General features: G+C 41.5%; 1 protein-coding gene across 1 annotated transcript in view; it reads right to left on the bottom strand.

The window, feature by feature from the left end:
- The window catches only part of CREB5 (cAMP responsive element binding protein 5), a 219,689-nt gene that overhangs the window by 187,061 nt on the left and 13,877 nt on the right, over positions 1–18,751 (bottom strand). Inside the window, exon 4 of the mRNA XM_075143491.1 lies at positions 15,836–15,957. Coding sequence (XP_074999592.1) covers positions 15,836–15,957 — 122 coding nt within the window. The remainder of the gene's footprint in view (positions 1–15,835; positions 15,958–18,751) is intronic.

Genomic DNA, 18,751 nt, shown 5'->3' on the forward strand with positions numbered 1-18,751 from the left:
GGCTATATCTGTACTATCTATATGACAAAGTCTCATCTATGACCTTGCTATGCATGCAGGCAAAAAAAAAAAAAAAAACCAAACAACACCCACACTGCAGACTCCCAACAACTTCAGCAAAACTGACCTCATAGTATCAGTGACCTAAGATTACCTTGTTTTATATACATATATCCTCTGTATTAAGCAACAAAAGATGTAGCAAAAGGAGAGCACAGTATGAAAATATTTTGAAGCTTAAGCTTTCCGATCAGCTCAGCGGGTTTACATGAGCCCTGGTCCCTTTGTGAAGTTTTTAAAATTTCTCCATTGCAAGAATAACTTCTGATTATCTCTTTATACACTATTACTGGCAGAAGCTTATCTGCTTGACAGGAGAGAGAAGGAGCATTTAAAATTACCAGAGTACCACATTGCTTTACATCCCAAAAGGGGTGAGGGTGTCTAGCTGGCACAGCTCATGGAAGTCGAAGTGACAGGGATCTGATCCAGACAGTATCTGTACAGCTAGCACGTTAGGCTCCTTAGCTGCTCAGCTCTTTCACACTGTATTAATAGTCTTTGAATGCATCAACTCTGGAACAAGCAGAGATTTTTTTATTTTCTTGGAAAACATGCTGTGGTATTAGGTTAGTAATTTAATCTTGTTGGCAATATAATAGTTACGGTATAATCCCTCACATTATAAGAGTAATTGCCATAATCATAACCTACATTCAGTTATTTCTTTTGCTACAGTGCAGCTGCAGAGGTTTCCCACTCCCAACCTGCCGTCCTATCGCTGAGGAGACAAGAAGGGGCAGAAAGCAGAGCTCACAAAACACCACTACAGCCCATCCCTCTCCCTTGCCTAACAGCAAGTGACTCCCCATCCCAGTTAATAAAGAGCTCCTTGTCCCTCCATTATGCAGTGTAATCTTTAAAAGATTACATTCTCATTTGGGAATGAGCCAAGAGCCAGTGGGAAATTCTCTAGTAAATTGGATAGGGAGACAACAATATGAAGGGCAGCTGGATGGGAGCACATTTTTTTCAGGGCATTCCTATTCCTGGGGCCCTCCGGCATTGTTAGAAGTCCTGCAGTCTCGGCTCTTTTCACTGCTGTGTTGTCAGGATAATGCAATTCAAGAAGAAGGGGATACAGATTAGCTGGTTTGAAGATGGAATGTGAGGAAGCGAATATTGAAAAGTAGTAAGAAAAGAAGGGGAAAGCCCAATTATATTTTTAAGTCTTACCACCTTACATAAAAACAAGGGAAGAGCACTTTGTTTTAAAACACTGTATTAAGTGTATCAACTACAATAGTAAAATATGGGGTTTTTTCTTCCCCGACTGTCATCAAGAAGGCAATTTGAGCACTCCATCACTAATAGCATATTAAGTATTTTGAAAGGCACATTTCCCTCACTGCTGATTTCTCCTCGCCTGCACCTTCCAATAGATGCATTTGCTCTGTGGAACCTACTTTCCACCCCACCTACCTGTGATCCAGGATGGAGAAAACCAAAACAACACGGGGCAGGCAGCCCTATCACATTTATCCCTGCACACAGAAGGATGGAAGTGAATGAGAAAGGCAACTGGATTTTTTTTTCTTTGTTTCTTTTTTTTTCTTTTTTTTTCTTTTCTTTTTCTCCCTCCTCCCTTTTTTTTGGGGGGGGGAAGGAGGAGTTGGTTGGTTTGGGGTTTTTTGGTGTGTTTTTTTTGTTTGTTTGGGTGGGTTTTTTTCCTTCCACTTTTACTATTCTTCAGAAGTACCTTCTCAAGAAGTCACACAAATGTATGTATCCAGAAGACTGGATAGGTGCCTCATGTTTATTTGGTCAATATGGCATACATATACTACCATCTCAGTACCACTTTTTGTTAGAAAGTACAGAAATCTCAGGGGGAAAAAATGAAAAAAAAGCTATAACAAATTAACTTTTTTTAAAGTAGCAGATCATTTTTATTGCTCCAGAAAAATAAGTTTTTAATTATAACATGAAATTCCAATCACTATTCTTTTTCATGTAACATAATTAAGTTAGTTATTAGGAGGAATTAAAAAAATAGTTGTCATAGCAGGGTATCAGAAAGGTTGTTTTTACCCTTAAATTGCTGTTCAGTCAACTATAACTTTCTTTACCTGCAGGACTCAAGTAACAACAGTTACCTATAGTCCATGGGAGGCAGTAGTTAAAATACATTCAAACAGAGGATTGTTTGCAATTTAAAATCTTAGTGTTGGGAAGTCCTGATTCAGCAAACTATCTCTATTCAGCAAACCCCTACACACATGCTTGAAGTTAACCACATGTTTAAGAGCTATTGAAGTACACGGACTTTGGCCCCATTTCAGAAAAATCAGTTATATACAGATTTAACGGGCTGAGATGGATGAAGCAAAGAAAAGAAATTGGGATAAGAGAACTGTACCTGAAAAAGATTCCAGCCAAACAATAATCCACAAAATAAGAACTTATGTGCAGAGGTGTAATACACTTAATAGCTTTCCTGGTTTTCCTGAAACATATACGTTGGCATTTACACTTGCCTGAGTTTACTGTATTGGGAAAAAAAAATAGCATGAATGGGAGAGAACTATGGTAACTACTTATCATTAGAGAAACAGGCCTTACATAGATCTATACATCCCAAGGAACATACACATAGATCTCAGAGATAAGACAGGAGTGTGATGAGAGAAAGAATATTTTATAAAGACCAGTGAAAGCAGAAAGAACAGCATCCAGGCTGACTCTCCCTTCCTCTTTCTCAGGGAAAAACTGTTCTAATACCCAACATCAAATGAGCATCTCCATCTCTCCTCTTCTCTTGTACAGCCACATCCCTTGACATCTCAATTCAACATTAAGCAGAGAAACGAATTCAATTTCCTCGAAGCAAAGTTTCCCTCTTCCCCCCCCCCCCCCCTTCATTTTTTTCTGGGAAGAGCAGGGGGGAGAGAAAAGGAAATTATACTTTTCACACTCCTCTATCTCTGCTCATCCAATTCTGCTAACAAATACATCACAGGAATATTTTAATACCCCAACTCTCAGAAAACAAAGAACTGCCTTTTTAATGTCTGCCTCGTATGAGTGCTGTTCTTTCTTTCTTTCTTTCTTTCTTTCATCTTTCTCTTTCCCTTGTACAGCCTCATGGTACCCCTCAGCTTTCTCCACGTCTGATTTACATTGCTTTTCCTCTTCTTCCAGGTGAATGTTCCTTTCCATTTTCCCCACCAAGTCTGATCTGGGATAGGAATAAGTTCTTCATATAAGTAAAAGTGAAAGGTACTTTTCTTCCTATCATTCCTTTCTTCCCTTCATCAGCCCATACTTTCCCATCATCTCCTTTCTCTCCCCTCTACCCCATACAGTGTTTGGACATCAGGGAGGACTCTTCCAACACAAAGAAGGAGGGACTGGCAACATATCTTATTTCTCTTTCTGCCTTGAGAGGGAAAGAAAAAGTAGTACTGGAGCAAAAATAAACTGCCAGACAGAAGCACACACAATCCGCAGATGGGGCAGCTTTTACCTTTTCTTCCAGGTGCCACGACTGCGCCATTTCTTACTGAGAGCGGTGACACCAAAAGCCAGCTCCCTTTCTGTGCCTGCTTTGAATTTCCCTGTGTCCTGAAAAGTCCACAAACAGGGAGAAAATACCCCCCCTCCTCAGGTGAGGGAGGAAGAGGAGGAAGAGCAAATCTCTCTTAACGTAGGAGGGGAAGCCACGCTGCCCACACAGACACACACAAACTTTAATCTCTGTTGAGAAGGAGGTGAGACCTACTCAGCTACAACTGTAGAGTGCTTTCAGCTTTTTGAAAGGTGCTATGGCATGGAAGTCAAGCACCTCCATCATCACACGTATTACACTTACAGGCTACACAGCTTAGAGTTTAACATTGTGCCTTAATGTTTTTTTTAATGCAGTTCCTTTTGCAGATGTCTTTTATTTAGAAAGGGAATTTCTAACCTTTAATAAGAAGTAACTGGAGCAAGCTACAACTAAAGAAAAGGGAGAACACAAGGCTTACATGACAAGCCAACAAATTTCCCTAAACGTTACGTTCTAGATTTTTACTGAGACTCACCAAAAAATCAGCAAGACTTGAAAAAACAAATTTCCAAATAAAATCTAGCATAAAATCAAAAGAGGCAGTAGTCATTTTCTGGAATTCCAAAGAAATAATAAAAAAAAATACTTCTCCAGGCTCACAACAATTTTCCTATCCCCATTAAGCACATTTTTCCATCAAGAGGATTTCTCTTAGTAATAGTATGCCACAAATGATCATTAGGCAGGAAAAACGGGTCAGGGCAGGGATAACAAAGATGAAAAGAAAACTGCTGAGAGTTCACCTCTGCTGTTTATTTTGAGGCACACTTAAGATTCGAGTCGGACTATTCTAATTGTATTCAAAGATTTAGTTCTCTAAAGAACATAAACAAAACCGGCAAGGGCCATCAGCCAGAGTAAAGCTTTCCTCATAATCATAGAGTAAGGTCAGCTTTTGTTTGTTCTTTTATATGATAATCTCAACTCCTCTGTGTTGATTTTTTAATTTTTAAAAAAGGAGAAAATAAAGTCTCTTAAGACTAATGGCCTATTTCTGCAGGGGCAGCTTTTTTAGCGTGCTCACATTATTTTCTAGCTTTTTGGGGCTGTGCGTTCCCTATCAAGCATTTTGAAGCTTTTACACCTAATCTAGGTTAGCATGCTCTGGTTAGCAACTTGTATCCATTGAAAGGCGAGGCAATAATCCATCTAGGTTTAGGGCATTTTCATAGAACTAATGCAGAGCTGTGTCAATTTTAATGTCATGCTATGGAGAGTGCATGCAGCTCTCTCCACTTTAGAGGATTAAAAGTGACCTCTCTTACCAAAATCAATAAGGGCAGCTTGCTGTGACTAATAGGTTGTAGAAATTCAAAAGAGACGGTTTGTAACACTGAGTTCATTCTCCCCGTGACTCCCCCCACCCAGCCCCAGACTGGCTGGCAGAGCTGCACTTTGACATGCACATTCACATGGCGAACCGATGTCTGTTCCCTTCCCAGGGACCAGACCAAGCCACACACAGTTTACTCACATTTCAGGGAAGAAAGCAAGCTGATATTTATTTGATAAGAGTGGTCTTGGCAACTTCTGTAGAGGAGCATGTGAGAGAGCGACTAGAATAAGGAAACAGTTAAAATGTACTTTCTTTTTTTTGCTCCTCAGTATGGTTTTTAAAAGGCCCTATTTTTACGTATTATCAGGACATCAACAAGTACCCAGATACTTCACATCACTTCATGACCACAGGTTTTTTTTCTAGTCTCTAAGCAAAGGCTTTTCTCCCTTCAGATCTTTGCCTAGTTGTAATAGGCTAAAAATTAAAATTCCATTAAAGTCAATGGAACTGCCCCAGAGATGTATGAGGCTATACATCCAACTGTAGCATTCATTTACTGCCATGGCACGTGCTCAGTTGTTCTGGCTTCTTTCTCTTCTCCACTATTCCTTTTGTTACTCCGAAGTACTTCAGATTTAACAGTCAAGTTTGGGGGCTTTTAGAAATACAGTAATTTCGTACAGTACTGGAAACGGGTCATGCTACAGAGTGCACACAACTGGCGTAAAGCGAGTTTTCAGTTTTTCGGTTTCACATTTTGTAAGACTAAAGAATACCAGCAACTCAGATCAGGATCTCCTACCTTATGGTGAGAATACCCTTAGTCTCCCGGATGTCTCTAATTTCCAATTTATTTTGCTTGAGGTACAAATTAAAGATCCTTACCCACGGTTCATAGCTTGTGGACATTTTCTCCACATAACAATCACCATCATTGTTTTTATGCCAAAAAAACAAGACTTGCCTTGGGGGAGCAAGGGAGAAAAGGGGCTGAAGTGGTGGGAGGAACCCAACTGTAAAGGTTTAGGAGTCCCTATGGAGGTTTATAAATAGACGACTGCCATGTGCAAAACGTGAAAGAAACCCAGTCAGCATAAGAGCTGTTGCTGTTTTGAAATCTTCTAACTACGTCCATTTAGGCAGCAGACAGAGTTATAAACAAACAATAAATCAAGAAATTATTAGCATTTGAATTTTGGCAAGATAATAAAATGTGGAGGGGTATAATCAGCAAATAATAGGAAAGATCTGCAAGCGAACCCACCAATTAATGATAAATAGGACTTGGCACGGAATAACCTCACCAATGTGGATCTCATTAGATGGCCATGGAACCTGTTCCCGCAGCAGCCCTCTCGGAGCGAGGGAAAGGTGAGGTAACCAAAATGTCAGCGCACCCACCCCCTCGCGACTCTCGGGCTCCGGGATTGTAACCACCTGGGCCAAAATGACAACCTTATGCTGCCGTGAAGGCCATGCCGTGGTTCTCCAGCCTTTAACCGATAGGTTTCCTCATCTCAGCTTTTGGACCTTTGCTCTGCAATTCTACCTCAACAAAGGTGACCGAAAATGTGCAGCTTCGCTCGCTCTGGAGAGCGAGAATCCCTCTATCCTCTCTTCACCTTGCTTTATTAACGATACCTCTTAAAAAGGGAAATGCCCCCAAGCAAGCGATATCACTTAAACAGATAAATAGTTCGCACACCAGGCAGGGGGAAGGGAGAGGGGGAAGAGACCCTGCCTTATTAGACTAGAAACAGACACACCATATTAATACAAAGAATCAGCATATGGTTCTAATAGGCTTTCTTAAAATGATTTATCAGCTGTGATTAAGCCCTCGACTAGCATGTCTATCTTCATAAATAAAGTAAAAGTGCACCTTGCTCTGAAATATATCAGCAGTATCTTATTACCTACCCAACCATATAGGCTGCAGTCCACTCTGGGGAGCAAAGAGCTTGTGTTTAATAGCAGAGCGTATGTTCTAAAGAGATTGCCAAGATTTAGGGGCTTTACCTAAGAGATAGACTTATAAAAACGCCACTACAGGGAAGGTTTATCCCTTCATCATGTGCCATCCGGTCCATGCTGCTGAAATCTGAACTGGTAACAAGAAAGCTGTGCCATTAAAAACATTCATAGGAAGACCAAGGCAAAACACACAACTATGCCATGTTGTTGTGAAAGAAATGTCAGAATGAAATCAGGCAGGCCTCCTTTTTTTGGGGGTAGCCAAAATATACAAAACACAACAAAAACCCAAACATTACAAGAGGGTGACTCAACTTCTTTGGGACAGAGACAATAAGAAGCAGAGGGAAAGTGGACCGTCCTGACTGAGCTCTGCAGGATGATTCATCAGCTGGAATTCAGAAGAACATGGAAGGATTATGGTTAGGGAGGTTTAGCTCAATCAAAAACGTATGCCCTCAAGAATTGCCTTTCTGCATGATACAGGCACTTACTGCTGGAAAAACATTCAGGTCTTCTCTTAGAATATGAGGATCTAAATCCATAAATCCATTCAAGCACAGTCCATTGCTACAGAGGAAGGTAAGACAGACCTGCCTGCCAGCAAAAGATAAGATGTTGTAAAGCAGCAATGAACCTCAGTTGAAGCCTATTCCTCTGAATATTTTTGCAAGGTCATGTTGTCTTGACAGCTTTTCTGCATCGTTATGCAGAAAGTGTCCCTTTTGTAACACAGTTCAGTGTGATAATTAAGTGCCCGGAATAAGTGCCTGGACATAGACATACGCTCGAAACAGGACTCACAAAGTCAGGGGACTAAAGTGCCAACTGCAGAATTGCCATATAAAATATAATGTACCACCCCACGTCTACCATGAAAGCTCGGCGAGTTAAGAAAAGCAGTTAAAATCCAGCAAGCCTACCCATCTGGAGAGAGGAGGAGAGCATTCTTCCTGTCTTTAGCAACACTGAACAACAGCTGATAAATCTTTAACACACATGGTTTGTGGGATGCCCTATGCGGAGACCGAGGAGATATGGAATCAATCCGAGGCTCTGCCACAGATTTCCTGTGCAATTTTTAGCACGTCACTTGAGCCCAGATCCTTTCTGGTAGCTCACTGATTTGCTCCTGCTTTATTTCAGTGAGAGCAAGGCACCAAAATGCCTTTGAAGATGTCTATCAATCTTTTGGGGCCACACTGCTAAAGATATTTAGGAACCAAAAGAGACAGAAAGCTGCTTGCTTGGCAGAACGGTGGAGAGGACCCAGCTCCCCTGCAATTCTCACTCCACGCCTGAGATTCCTTCAAGAGCTTGGTGTCTCACTACGAAGGAGCTTCGGAAAACAACATCCTCTGGAATCTGTTTTTCCTTAGAAAATAAGAGACAAAGCATTTCCCTTCTCCATAGGAATTCTGTAAAAGTTAATTATTAAGAAAAATGGGGTTTTTATAAACCAACAGTGAGCCCATAAAGCAGATCAATAACCTGATGCAACTAATGCATACGAAAACTCAGAATAACCAATTGAAAAAACTCTGGTACAGAGTTATAATGTATCTTTACAGTACTTCAGTGCATCCCCCAGAAGAAATGCTATGCTGTGAAGATGCTCACATCTTCACACATATAGATGTCATATTTAGAGTATAGGAACTATCATACTGAAATCTTTGAATGTGGAATGATATTTTGGACTTTGAACTTAAGAGTTTTGAGCCATCACCTCAACACCTTAACCAATTGACAAAGTAACAGCTTGAAGTTATTACAATACCTACAACAACGGTACCCTGGCCCTTAAGACTATATTAACATGAATCATTCCTAGTCTTATTTTGCATCTGTTATAACATACTCACCACATAAGATACTCAATCTCAGTGGGAGAATAAGAAGTCAGAGGGACCTTCGACTTGAAAACATACGGACATTCTTACATCATGTTTAGAAAAATGCAGGGAGAATGTATATACGTGCATTTATGATTGCGTAATTTAAAAAAAATAAAAATAGTAAGCATTTAAACATAGGTCTTTGCTTTCTTCTGCCGTACAGACTGTCAGTCAACAAGTCAAAAGTGCTCCAGGAACAGGCTTACGCGTTTGTTGGTTTGTATTACTTCACAAGCGAAATTCAGCTGTTTCAGAGCACTTGCCTCTGAAATGTCTACCAGCACGCTATTCGTCTCAACAATCCCACTGAGGTTTCAGAGTATTCACAGGGGAAAACTGGAGCTAACGTGATTGTGTAGAGGTAGGGCACACACTCAGAAGTCATACTGTTCTGCACCAGTGCTCTGCAGCATCGACACCACCTCCCACAAGACCATGCTTAAAAGCAAATGAATCTGCAGATCTCCTGTCCTGTATTCCTAGAAAACTAGACAAAAAATGTATACATATTCTTGAAACATGGCTCTGTGCTACACATTAATTATGTGAGGGGGAAAGAGTCAGGTGAGTGAGGGTAGCTATTTTTCATAAATGGCCAGTATTGAATTTGTAGTCCATCAGCCACCATAATGAACCTTTCATCACTGTTCTTCTCTTTCACCAACACAGTGCACTGCCAACATTACTATATGCATCAATGTAGGCCTCTAAAACCCAAATACTTATACAACATGCTTTATCAACATACAGATATCTTTTCTTGTCATATATGGATACCATGTTATTTTAACATCACCCTTTCCTGTGTAAGGGGTGCCATTTACTGCGCTGCTAGTTTCAGCTACCGTATCATCAATGATTAAATGCAGGAGTGAACTTTCTGCTTTCGTGGAATGATGGACCAGATTAAAACAAGATACGAAGTGTTTTCTTATATCCAACCAACACAGCTCTTGCAGCTTATCCTACTGGGAAAGTCAGAAGATTTCAAAATGGCATCTGCTGCAAACGAGCAGCATGTCTCCCAGGGCCTGCTTCTCCCACCATGACACGAGCAAACAGGATCAGGCCCTTTTTTGGTTGGTTTGGTCCTTAAATTAAAATAAGCCTCTGAAAAAGAAAAACAGCAGCAAACCCCACCAAGTTTGTGCAACACAAGAAATGCTTATTAGACATTCTTATTCCATCGAAGTTAGGACTACTGATTTGGTATTTACCTTTCATCTCCTTGTTGCAATGTAAGAGGTTTCCTTTAAAAAAAAACTTAAATCAAGCAAAACCCATCATGTTTTTTCTGCCTGCATACTTTTCAGAAGAAGAAAACTGCGGACCAGTACACACTGCATAAAATTTAAACAAGGTGTGGAAATGAAGTGAAATTTTCCACTAAACTACACCTGCTCAAAAGACACGTTCTATCATTTCCAGCTTGTCTTGAATTAGATCATCCTCCCCATACTCACAGGCTACAGCACAGAGCTATGATATTCAGAAAATATTTACAAGCATTCTCTTCTGGAGATCAGAGAGTCATCGAGTTCAGCACAAAATGGTGAGGTGGTATAAATTAGAGAAGTGCATTTTATTTACCTTCTTATGCTGATAGACAGAAATCTATCCTGGTACATACAACATAGAAGGAGAACTTACAAGGTACAAACCAACTTTATGCTTTTCAAATATGCATCAGACTGTAGCATCATCCCTTGCTTAACATAACTAAACTGAATATTCAGATTTTTTAATCATTCTGTAGACTGAGCCTATTCAACCACTAAATGCTCTGTATTTGTTTTTTGGTGGGTGGTTTTTTTTTTTCTTCACTGGACTACTTCAATTTGCTGATGTTTTTCTAGCAGTGAGGTCCCTGCAGTGGTATAGTATACTTAGAACAGGAATACTAAGCCATGTAGAGGACTTGCTGGCTATGAGCTTCCTGAGCTGACGCTGAACAACCCACATTAAAATCAAGCCGTAACTGAGAATAGCCGTTTCCCTGCCTCACTTGCACAGTTTACATATCATCTTGCAGCATTGAGCACTGGTTAGAAGATTTCAAAATTGCAGGACAAGCCTTAGGAAGTGATACATCCAAATTCTAGCATAAGCAGAATGTGATTTTAAAAATACCCTCATGTTGAAAATATTCAACTCACTATTTCTAAATACTACTTGATGTAGTACTCTACATGCTACACTGAGCGTATTTCCACTCTTTCTCATTTCATGCAGGGAGGTCAAACAAGATGCATTTTAATGAAGCAGGTCCAATTAGTTGTTCAGAAACAGATCCTGACTCTTCCCATCTTTGACGTTATTCTCCGTCAGACTCAACCCTAATGCTCAAAACAAGATGCGACAGCAGGGCCTATCCAATAGCAGCAAAGGTCACGTGTTTGCAAGTATAACCCGTTACAAATGCTTTGGATTCCTAATGCTCTGAGCAGTGTAAACCTAAAACCTGCAGCTAGTAGGCTAAGATGGTCATCTGATCTACCAGCACTACCTGCCTTCTCGATCTGGGTGGCAAATTTTGGCTGGGGCTGAGCTGTCAATTGCTGCCTGCCTTAAGCTCCTAAGAACTTTAATATTTACACTTTTACAAGTAGAAATATAGTATAGGTATGCTTTTACCTGTGCTAATTCTGGTGCATTTGACAGGTAGGATGCTTGTGTCAGGATGAGTGCCGTCAAGAGGATGCAAAGAGCCTCTTTCTCATATGCTTATCAATATGCTTATTGCTGATCTATAGCATCCTTTGCATTTAGGGAGCAGGCCTTCCTCAGGCAGGGACGTCCAGCTAATATTTGATGGTATAAGCAACAGAGAAGCCAAAACAAACTGGCAATCTCACTTCCATTTATAACTTTAGTTTTCTCATTTCAGTTCAGGTCCTGGAGGTCATCATCGTTATTATTACTTGAGTCCACTCGGTCCCCAAGCAAAGGCTAACCCATGTGTATTTTAAGAGATGGTCCTTGACAGAGGAACTTACAATCATAAGACATATCAAGTATGGTATACAGAAAGAGACACTATTCCCACTTTACACATGAGCAACTATGGCAGAAAGATAGTAAGATTTGTTCCTGGATAAACAGCTGAGATATTAATGCAAATGCTTTCCCCTCAATACTACCTTTCCAAAAAGGGTACATACAGTCTTCCTAAAACCGTGCACTCAGCGCTTCACAGCTAATTTGGAATGTCACCAGTCCACATAACCAGCTTAATCACAACAAATTCTCACGGATTATCCAAGGGCTTCCACTCAGAAAGAAAAAAAAAAAAGAACACAGCTAATTGACTTTATTCTTTGAGCTTTCAAATGATGACTCGAAAGGAGGAAAAAAAAAAGACAAAGTGTTTTTCTTTTACAAGATTTCAGTGTCAAGCTGTGTGCTAAGCCACAGTGATATACTAAAATAAACAAAACTATTTCTTTCAGAGTCCAGAGAAATTAGCATGACCAAAAATATTTTTGGAAGACTTTTCTAAGCCATGAGTAAGATTTCCGTGCAGCTAGTCTTAGTCTCCAAGTGTTGGTAGGTCCATTAAGACAATGCTACATTGCACTCATATTCCAGGGACAGGCTGTTAGAAGCATTTCGTTAGCGATAGCTGCCGCACGAGGAGTCCCTTTCTGTCGTGGCCTTTGTCTCTTGCATTTGCGTAAAGCCCTACTGGGGCCCGCTTCAGATTCCTATCTGACAGTCAGTCGGTAATGTAAGAATGAATATACAGCAGACTAATTGAAAACACAGAGCAAATGTTACAGGTTAGCTAGCTAGTGGGACTTTTGCCTTTTTTTTTTTTCTTTTTTCTTTTCCTTTTTCACCCCCCGCTCCCCTTTTTTTTTTTTTTTAATGATTTCCCTCCCCCCCAATCACTCATTTGGTCCCTGGAGATCACCAATGGCAGCTGCAGGGGTTGGTAGGAGGAGGGCAGAATAAGACTTCCAGAGGCCGTTAAACAACTGGAATAATCAGGTAACTTGATGCCCTTGTCTAGGTTTTAATCAGATTGTGCAACTACCCCTTGTAAGCTGAAATGGACTCTGCAACATCAAGCGTTGCAATCTGTGGTTAACTGCACAGAAGTCCACATCAGTAGATTTCTCCTCATCTCCTACTCCTGCAAAATAAACATCATGCAGAAAGAACCGCTTAGGAATCCTCTAATTCACAAAGAAGTAGGAATGCACAGAAATGTTCTCCTTGATTCTGGCTAAGACTCCCCTCTGCAGCACATAAGACACAAAGTTTTAACACGTTAAATGTAAAATTAGACACATTTATTAGACAAAATACCTCATTACGTGGCTGTTTCCTAGCATTTGTCCTGCACACAAAGCTGTGAGGGTCAGTCTGGGCTATTTTCCCAATCCCTGACCAAAACTTGGACTCTCTCACATTTGGACTCTTTTTCCTTGCTCAGCATACCATGCCGCACCCTCTCTCCTCTTGTCCTCTATCTGTCCCAGTCTCTTTTCTTATGAGCCACAAATAAACCATCCCCAGACTCCCTTCCCTATAAGCCAAAACCAAACCACTCCTAGACTCCCTTCCCATCTTCTTTCTATAAGCCTCGTCTCCCGTTCTGCACCTCAGCAATCAGCTTTACCTCTTTTTTCTGAAAAGCCCTCTTGGGCCTTTATTTTGCAGACCTCAGGATCCCTAAATGCTGCTACCTTCGCTGGGTAAAAAACTGGCTGGACGGCCGAGCCCAGAGAGTTGTGGTGAACGGAGTTAAATCCCGTTGGCGGCCGGTCACGAGCGGTGTTCCCCAGGGCTCAGTACTGGGGCCGGTCCTGTTCAATATCTTTAACAACGATCTGGACGAGGGGATCGAGTGCTCCCTCAGTAAGTTTGCAGACGACACCAAGCTGGGCGGGAGTGTTGATCTGCTGGAGGGTAGGAAGGCTCTGCAGAGGGACCTGGACAGGCTGGATCCATGGGCTGAGGCCAACTGTATGAGGTTCAACAAGGCCAAGTGCCGGGTCCTGCACTTCGGCCACAACAACCCCAGGCAACGCTACAGGCTTGGGGAAGAGTGGCTGGAAAGCTGCCCAGAGGAAAAGGACCTGGGGGTGCTGACTGACAGCCGGCTGAACATGAGCCGGCAGTGTGCCCAGGTGGCCAAGAAGGCCAACGGCATCCTGGCCTGTATCAGAAGCAGTGTGGCCAGCAGGAGCAGGGAGGTGATCATGCCCCTGTACTTGGCACTGGTGAGGCCGCACCTCGAATCCTGTGTTCAGTTTTGGGCCCCTCACTACAAGAAGGACATGGAGGTGCTGGAGCGTGTCCAGAGGAGGGCAACGAAGCTGGTGAAGGGCCTGGAGCACAAGCCTTATGAGGAGCGGCTGAGGGAACTGGGGTTGTTTAGTCTGGAGAAGAGGAGGCTGAGGGGAGACCTCATCGCGCTCTACAACTACCTGGAAGGAGGTTGTAGTGAGGTGGGTGTTGGTCTCTTCTGCCAAGTAACTAGCGATAGGACGAGAGGAAATGGCCTCAAGTTGCACCAGGGGAGGTTTAGATTGGACATTAGGAGAAACTTCTTTACTGAAAGAGTGGTCAGGCCTTGGACCAGGCTGCCCAGGGAAGTGGTGGAGTCACCATCCCTGGAAGTATTTAAAAGACGTGTAGATGTGGCGCTTAGGGACATGGTTTAGTGGACATGGTGTGTTGGGTTGACGGTTGGACACGATGATCTTAGAGGTCTTTTCCAACCTGTATGATTCTACGATTCTATGATTCTACCTCCGGATTTCACGAGCCCCAGGCCCACACGTATACCTCGCATGTATGAATTTTGAGTGGGACAGCAATCACCAACAGGCAAAGCAAATGACACAATACAGCAGCTATAAGAAAGAGTACCTATAGAGGAAGCCCTTGCAACTGGCGGCACAGACACTCTGAAAGGCAAAATAATGCTGAGGCAAGCTAAGGAGAAGTGCCCTCTGGCTTCAGCACCGTAGCTGCTTCGTGGCCGCCTTTTCCTACTTTTAGTCTATGGTCCCGGTTAATGTTCAAATCAGACAAATAGAGATTACCATGAGAACTACACCAAATAACACAGTGTTCAATAACTAGGGAACTCCTATGGCAGAGGACACATTACACAAGAATTTCCAAGAGCTGCAGAAATGGGAGAGGGGAAAAGAGAGGCACAAAAGGGAACGTTGTGAAGGGGAGGCATTGGGCAGGTTGTTGGAGGGCTGCAGGGAGCGATATGCTCCTGTACGAAGCCCCACATTACTCATGTGTTTTAGTTCTCAAAAGTAACCAGAACCTTGGATCTTATTTGAAAAGTTAAAATTTCACGCATTACCTCTTGCTGGCCTCTGTAGTGCATTAAGCTCTTTTACAATTCCTTGAAAATTTTAACAGCTCTTTAGGATCCCTCAAAACCCTCTAACAACCTTTGGGCACAGGAGTACACTTAACCCCATACAAAGTGGCCTATATAATTCAATCAAAACCTACAAATACTGAGACTAAAAGAATACTAATTGGAAATGGGATACATTATCTACTAGGTATTAAAAGTTAAAGTTTCCCCCTTCAACATGAATACTTTATGAGAAATACAGAAACACGATAAAGCTGATAATGATGATAAATAATTCCAGGGGCCCATCGTGTTGTGGAGGAAAGAGCTAAACTTTTTTTTTTTTTTAAAGTAAATGCCCCTTCGTAATCCACATTTCCCTGTAATGTATTTGAGCAAGTTTGCAATCCTCACTTCAAAGATGATATAATTTTCCCAAGCCTCTCCCTCAAGAGGTGTGTGGTTTGTGTTACAGTTTACTTAAAAGCAGAGACTTGGAATCAAACCCTGGCAAACACAGTTACACACTTTTGGAAATTTAATGCTGGTTTTTTGTTGGTTTGGAGGTTTTATTTTTGTCAACTGTTTCAATAGTTTAAAAAGCATGTCACAACTTACAGTGCCACCTAGTTTCTAACCAAAAGGTTACTACCAGGTAGTAGTAGTCTGCTTTCACACAGTGTCCTTTAACGTTTCAAGGAACCAAAAGGGGAGGAAGGGTTCAGTATGTTCACACTCACCCTTTTGTTGTTCTCTTCTTCTTGTGCCTTCCTAAATTCGTGCTCTAGGGAGCAATCGATGTCGTTGAAGAGGCCCACTTCCTCACAGTTCTTCAGAAAGCGTGTTGGTGTAGGAGTCTGATCTGAGAACATGACAAGAAATTATCATTGGTATTTAATATTAAAAGGAGAGGGAGACAAATAGTCTTCCAGGAACAGAGAGGTTCTAGCAAACCTCTCCATGCCTTCCCACCCCTACCACACCATCATTAAAAACAAACCACACAGCACTGAATTTTGACACTATGCGCTGCAGGCAGGCAGTGCTTGCCAACGGTGTCCGAAAACAGGCAGCAGTCATCATTCCACCAGAAAGACAACAGGCCAGGTTTTCACAGGGCACATAACATAAGCGCATATCCTTAACGTGTGCAAATGGTCATTGTCACTGTCTATAAACCTCCAATAATAGGTGCATGCAAAACAATGCACAGTGCATATGATAATGCACATTTACACCATGGCACGCAGGTAACTGCTGCAGATACGCACTAATTAATGCCTTCAAGTGCTTGAAAACCACCTCAAAGATACTTTGAAAACCACCTCAAACACACATACTTTGCAACACGCATGAAGTTAGCCACGGCAAGAAGTTCTGCTTCTAACACAAATTTTGAAGGAGGAGCAAAACGACATAGAGAAAAGATGCGAAATGTTAAACTTTGACCACAAAGAAGCATCCTCATGTGTTTTATACCTAAAAGTGTTGATAATACATATAAACCACGGGATTTTGAGTCAAAAGATTTTTAATGCATGCGTTCATCTCTAGGAATTTTTTGCCCTCTCAAAAATAATTCAGGAAAGGACAGGATTCTCTTTAATGCCACAGGCAGGGGGGACTCAAGAAGGTACAAGGTTTTCAGCCTTCTTTTCAAAAACGTGCAAGAGAGACAAGCTCAATTGCCTTGTGGACTCAGTTGTTTCAGTGATGACCTTGCCTAGCCTTCCTTTAGGAAGTGAAAAATCAAGCCCAAACTTGGGAACCAAGGACTCCTCAAAAGTCAGCTCTGAGGCAGCTCCATTCATTCTGAGGCATGTTCTTAACTATTCCACCTCAGCTTCCCATGCCCCCAAAATTACAGTACAGAACTGTATTAGCAAAAGCAAGGGAGAATCCATACTGTCCTATCAGCTCTACACACATTTAAAAAAAAAAAAAAATTTAAAATCCTCTCTTGCACGTTAGTTTCTTCTGCCCAAGCCCCCATTCCAGCTCAAGCTGCTTTGTAGTACCTAATTTTATAGAAAGATTGGACTCACTCTCTTCAAAAATAATTTCCTGCAGAGTCATTGACAACTATCCTATTGTTTGAAATTCATCTTTAAAGAATGAAAACTCTGTCATACTAATCTCAGTTGCCCATATTGGGCCAATTCTGACCTCAGAAAACAGCTTCCCGCTTCAGTGAGTTCTGGAAGAAAAATTTGGTTTCTTGCACCTAGCTAAGCTGGGTCAAGTTCTAATATTTCCCCCTTATGGGGAACAGTTACCAGACACAATCAACTTTACATGATCTGCACAGAAACACACAGCGACCCCTAAACAAGAGGCAGCATAAAAGGAATGCATACAAAAGCAAACACAGTTTCCACTTGGAAATTAAGGGGGAGGATTAGCCTCTTCCATTATAAAACCAGCTGAGGCCAATTTCCACCTGTATCAGGTGTGGTCCTACAGGCTTTACCTTCTCAAGTAATTTAAGGGCAAACACACTCCCTTGCATTTATATTTCTGATGGAACATATTGATGTAACATAAAAAGCAAGTCCTTAATGTTAAAATGCTGCTTTATTTCTTTTGGCTTGAGCATCATACTTGTGAGCTTAAAGGAAACAAAACTCAAGTGTTGGGAATGCACACATATTTATCTATTAGTTTTCACAGCTAACTACCGTATTACCAGAGTCAGAAACAGAAGACCTTCCAAGAATCTTGCAAGAACTCAGCACAAGAAGCCGAGTCAATGAGGTGCTGACATTGATGGGAGCTGAGGACACTCAGCACTTTACAGGTCCATATCCTAAATAAGTAGTGCCAAACTAATCTCTTGGGTAACCTCACTGAACTCAGTAGTTTTACACCAGAGTTTGTCTTTGGCCCCTGGACTGGAATTTGTGCTGGAAATTAAATGCACTAAAAAGCAGGAGAAATAGAATTTATTTCCAAAAGGGATTAAATACTACTTTAGGGAACAACACGGTTGCTTTGTAGAAAAACAAAGATAATTGTTGCCAAGCCTTCCTGGACATAAAGGGCACGTTAGTATTTGAATGTGAGGCAAATACAGGAAATGTTTTCTTTTCAGAAGTGGTATATCCATATCAAATAAGCAAGGTATCAATTTCATGACCAAGATGAGAAACTAGGGTTTCATAAAGAAGTTGGTGGCACCACTTTCACTAAAATAAAAAATCCTGTTTTTTTTCAGAGTTGCTTGAGCCCAGAATTTGAGGGGTAGGGCAGAAGAGAATACACTAACATAGATAAGGTCTTGTTATTTTTCATCAAGGTACACAGCTGATCCAGAAACCAGGCATTACTACAACAGGCTACATTAGGTCAGAGGCAACTTAATGGGTAACAAGGCGGTGATCAGGCACGTGCAGCTGAAGTTCCTGATCTGTTCAGCATCTATTCCATGGATGTTAGACAGACACACACACAAAAAAAAAAGTTTTCTCAGTGAAGTAAATCCATTTTAACAGTGAAAACAAGCAACCCAAAGCAAGAATGTAACTTCAAATGCACAAAGGCCTCATCGGCTTTTCTCTGCATGTGCTGAAAGTGTATCTTCTGCACCACAAGCAGTCTGAGATAATCACGTGTTGTGTTGCCTACAGTGGATCCTTCCAATTAACTACTTCATTATC

The sequence above is a fragment of the Calonectris borealis genome, chromosome 2 (genome assembly GCF_964195595.1).
Source record: "Calonectris borealis chromosome 2, bCalBor7.hap1.2, whole genome shotgun sequence".
In the NCBI taxonomy this organism is placed as follows: Eukaryota; Metazoa; Chordata; class Aves; order Procellariiformes; family Procellariidae; genus Calonectris; species Calonectris borealis.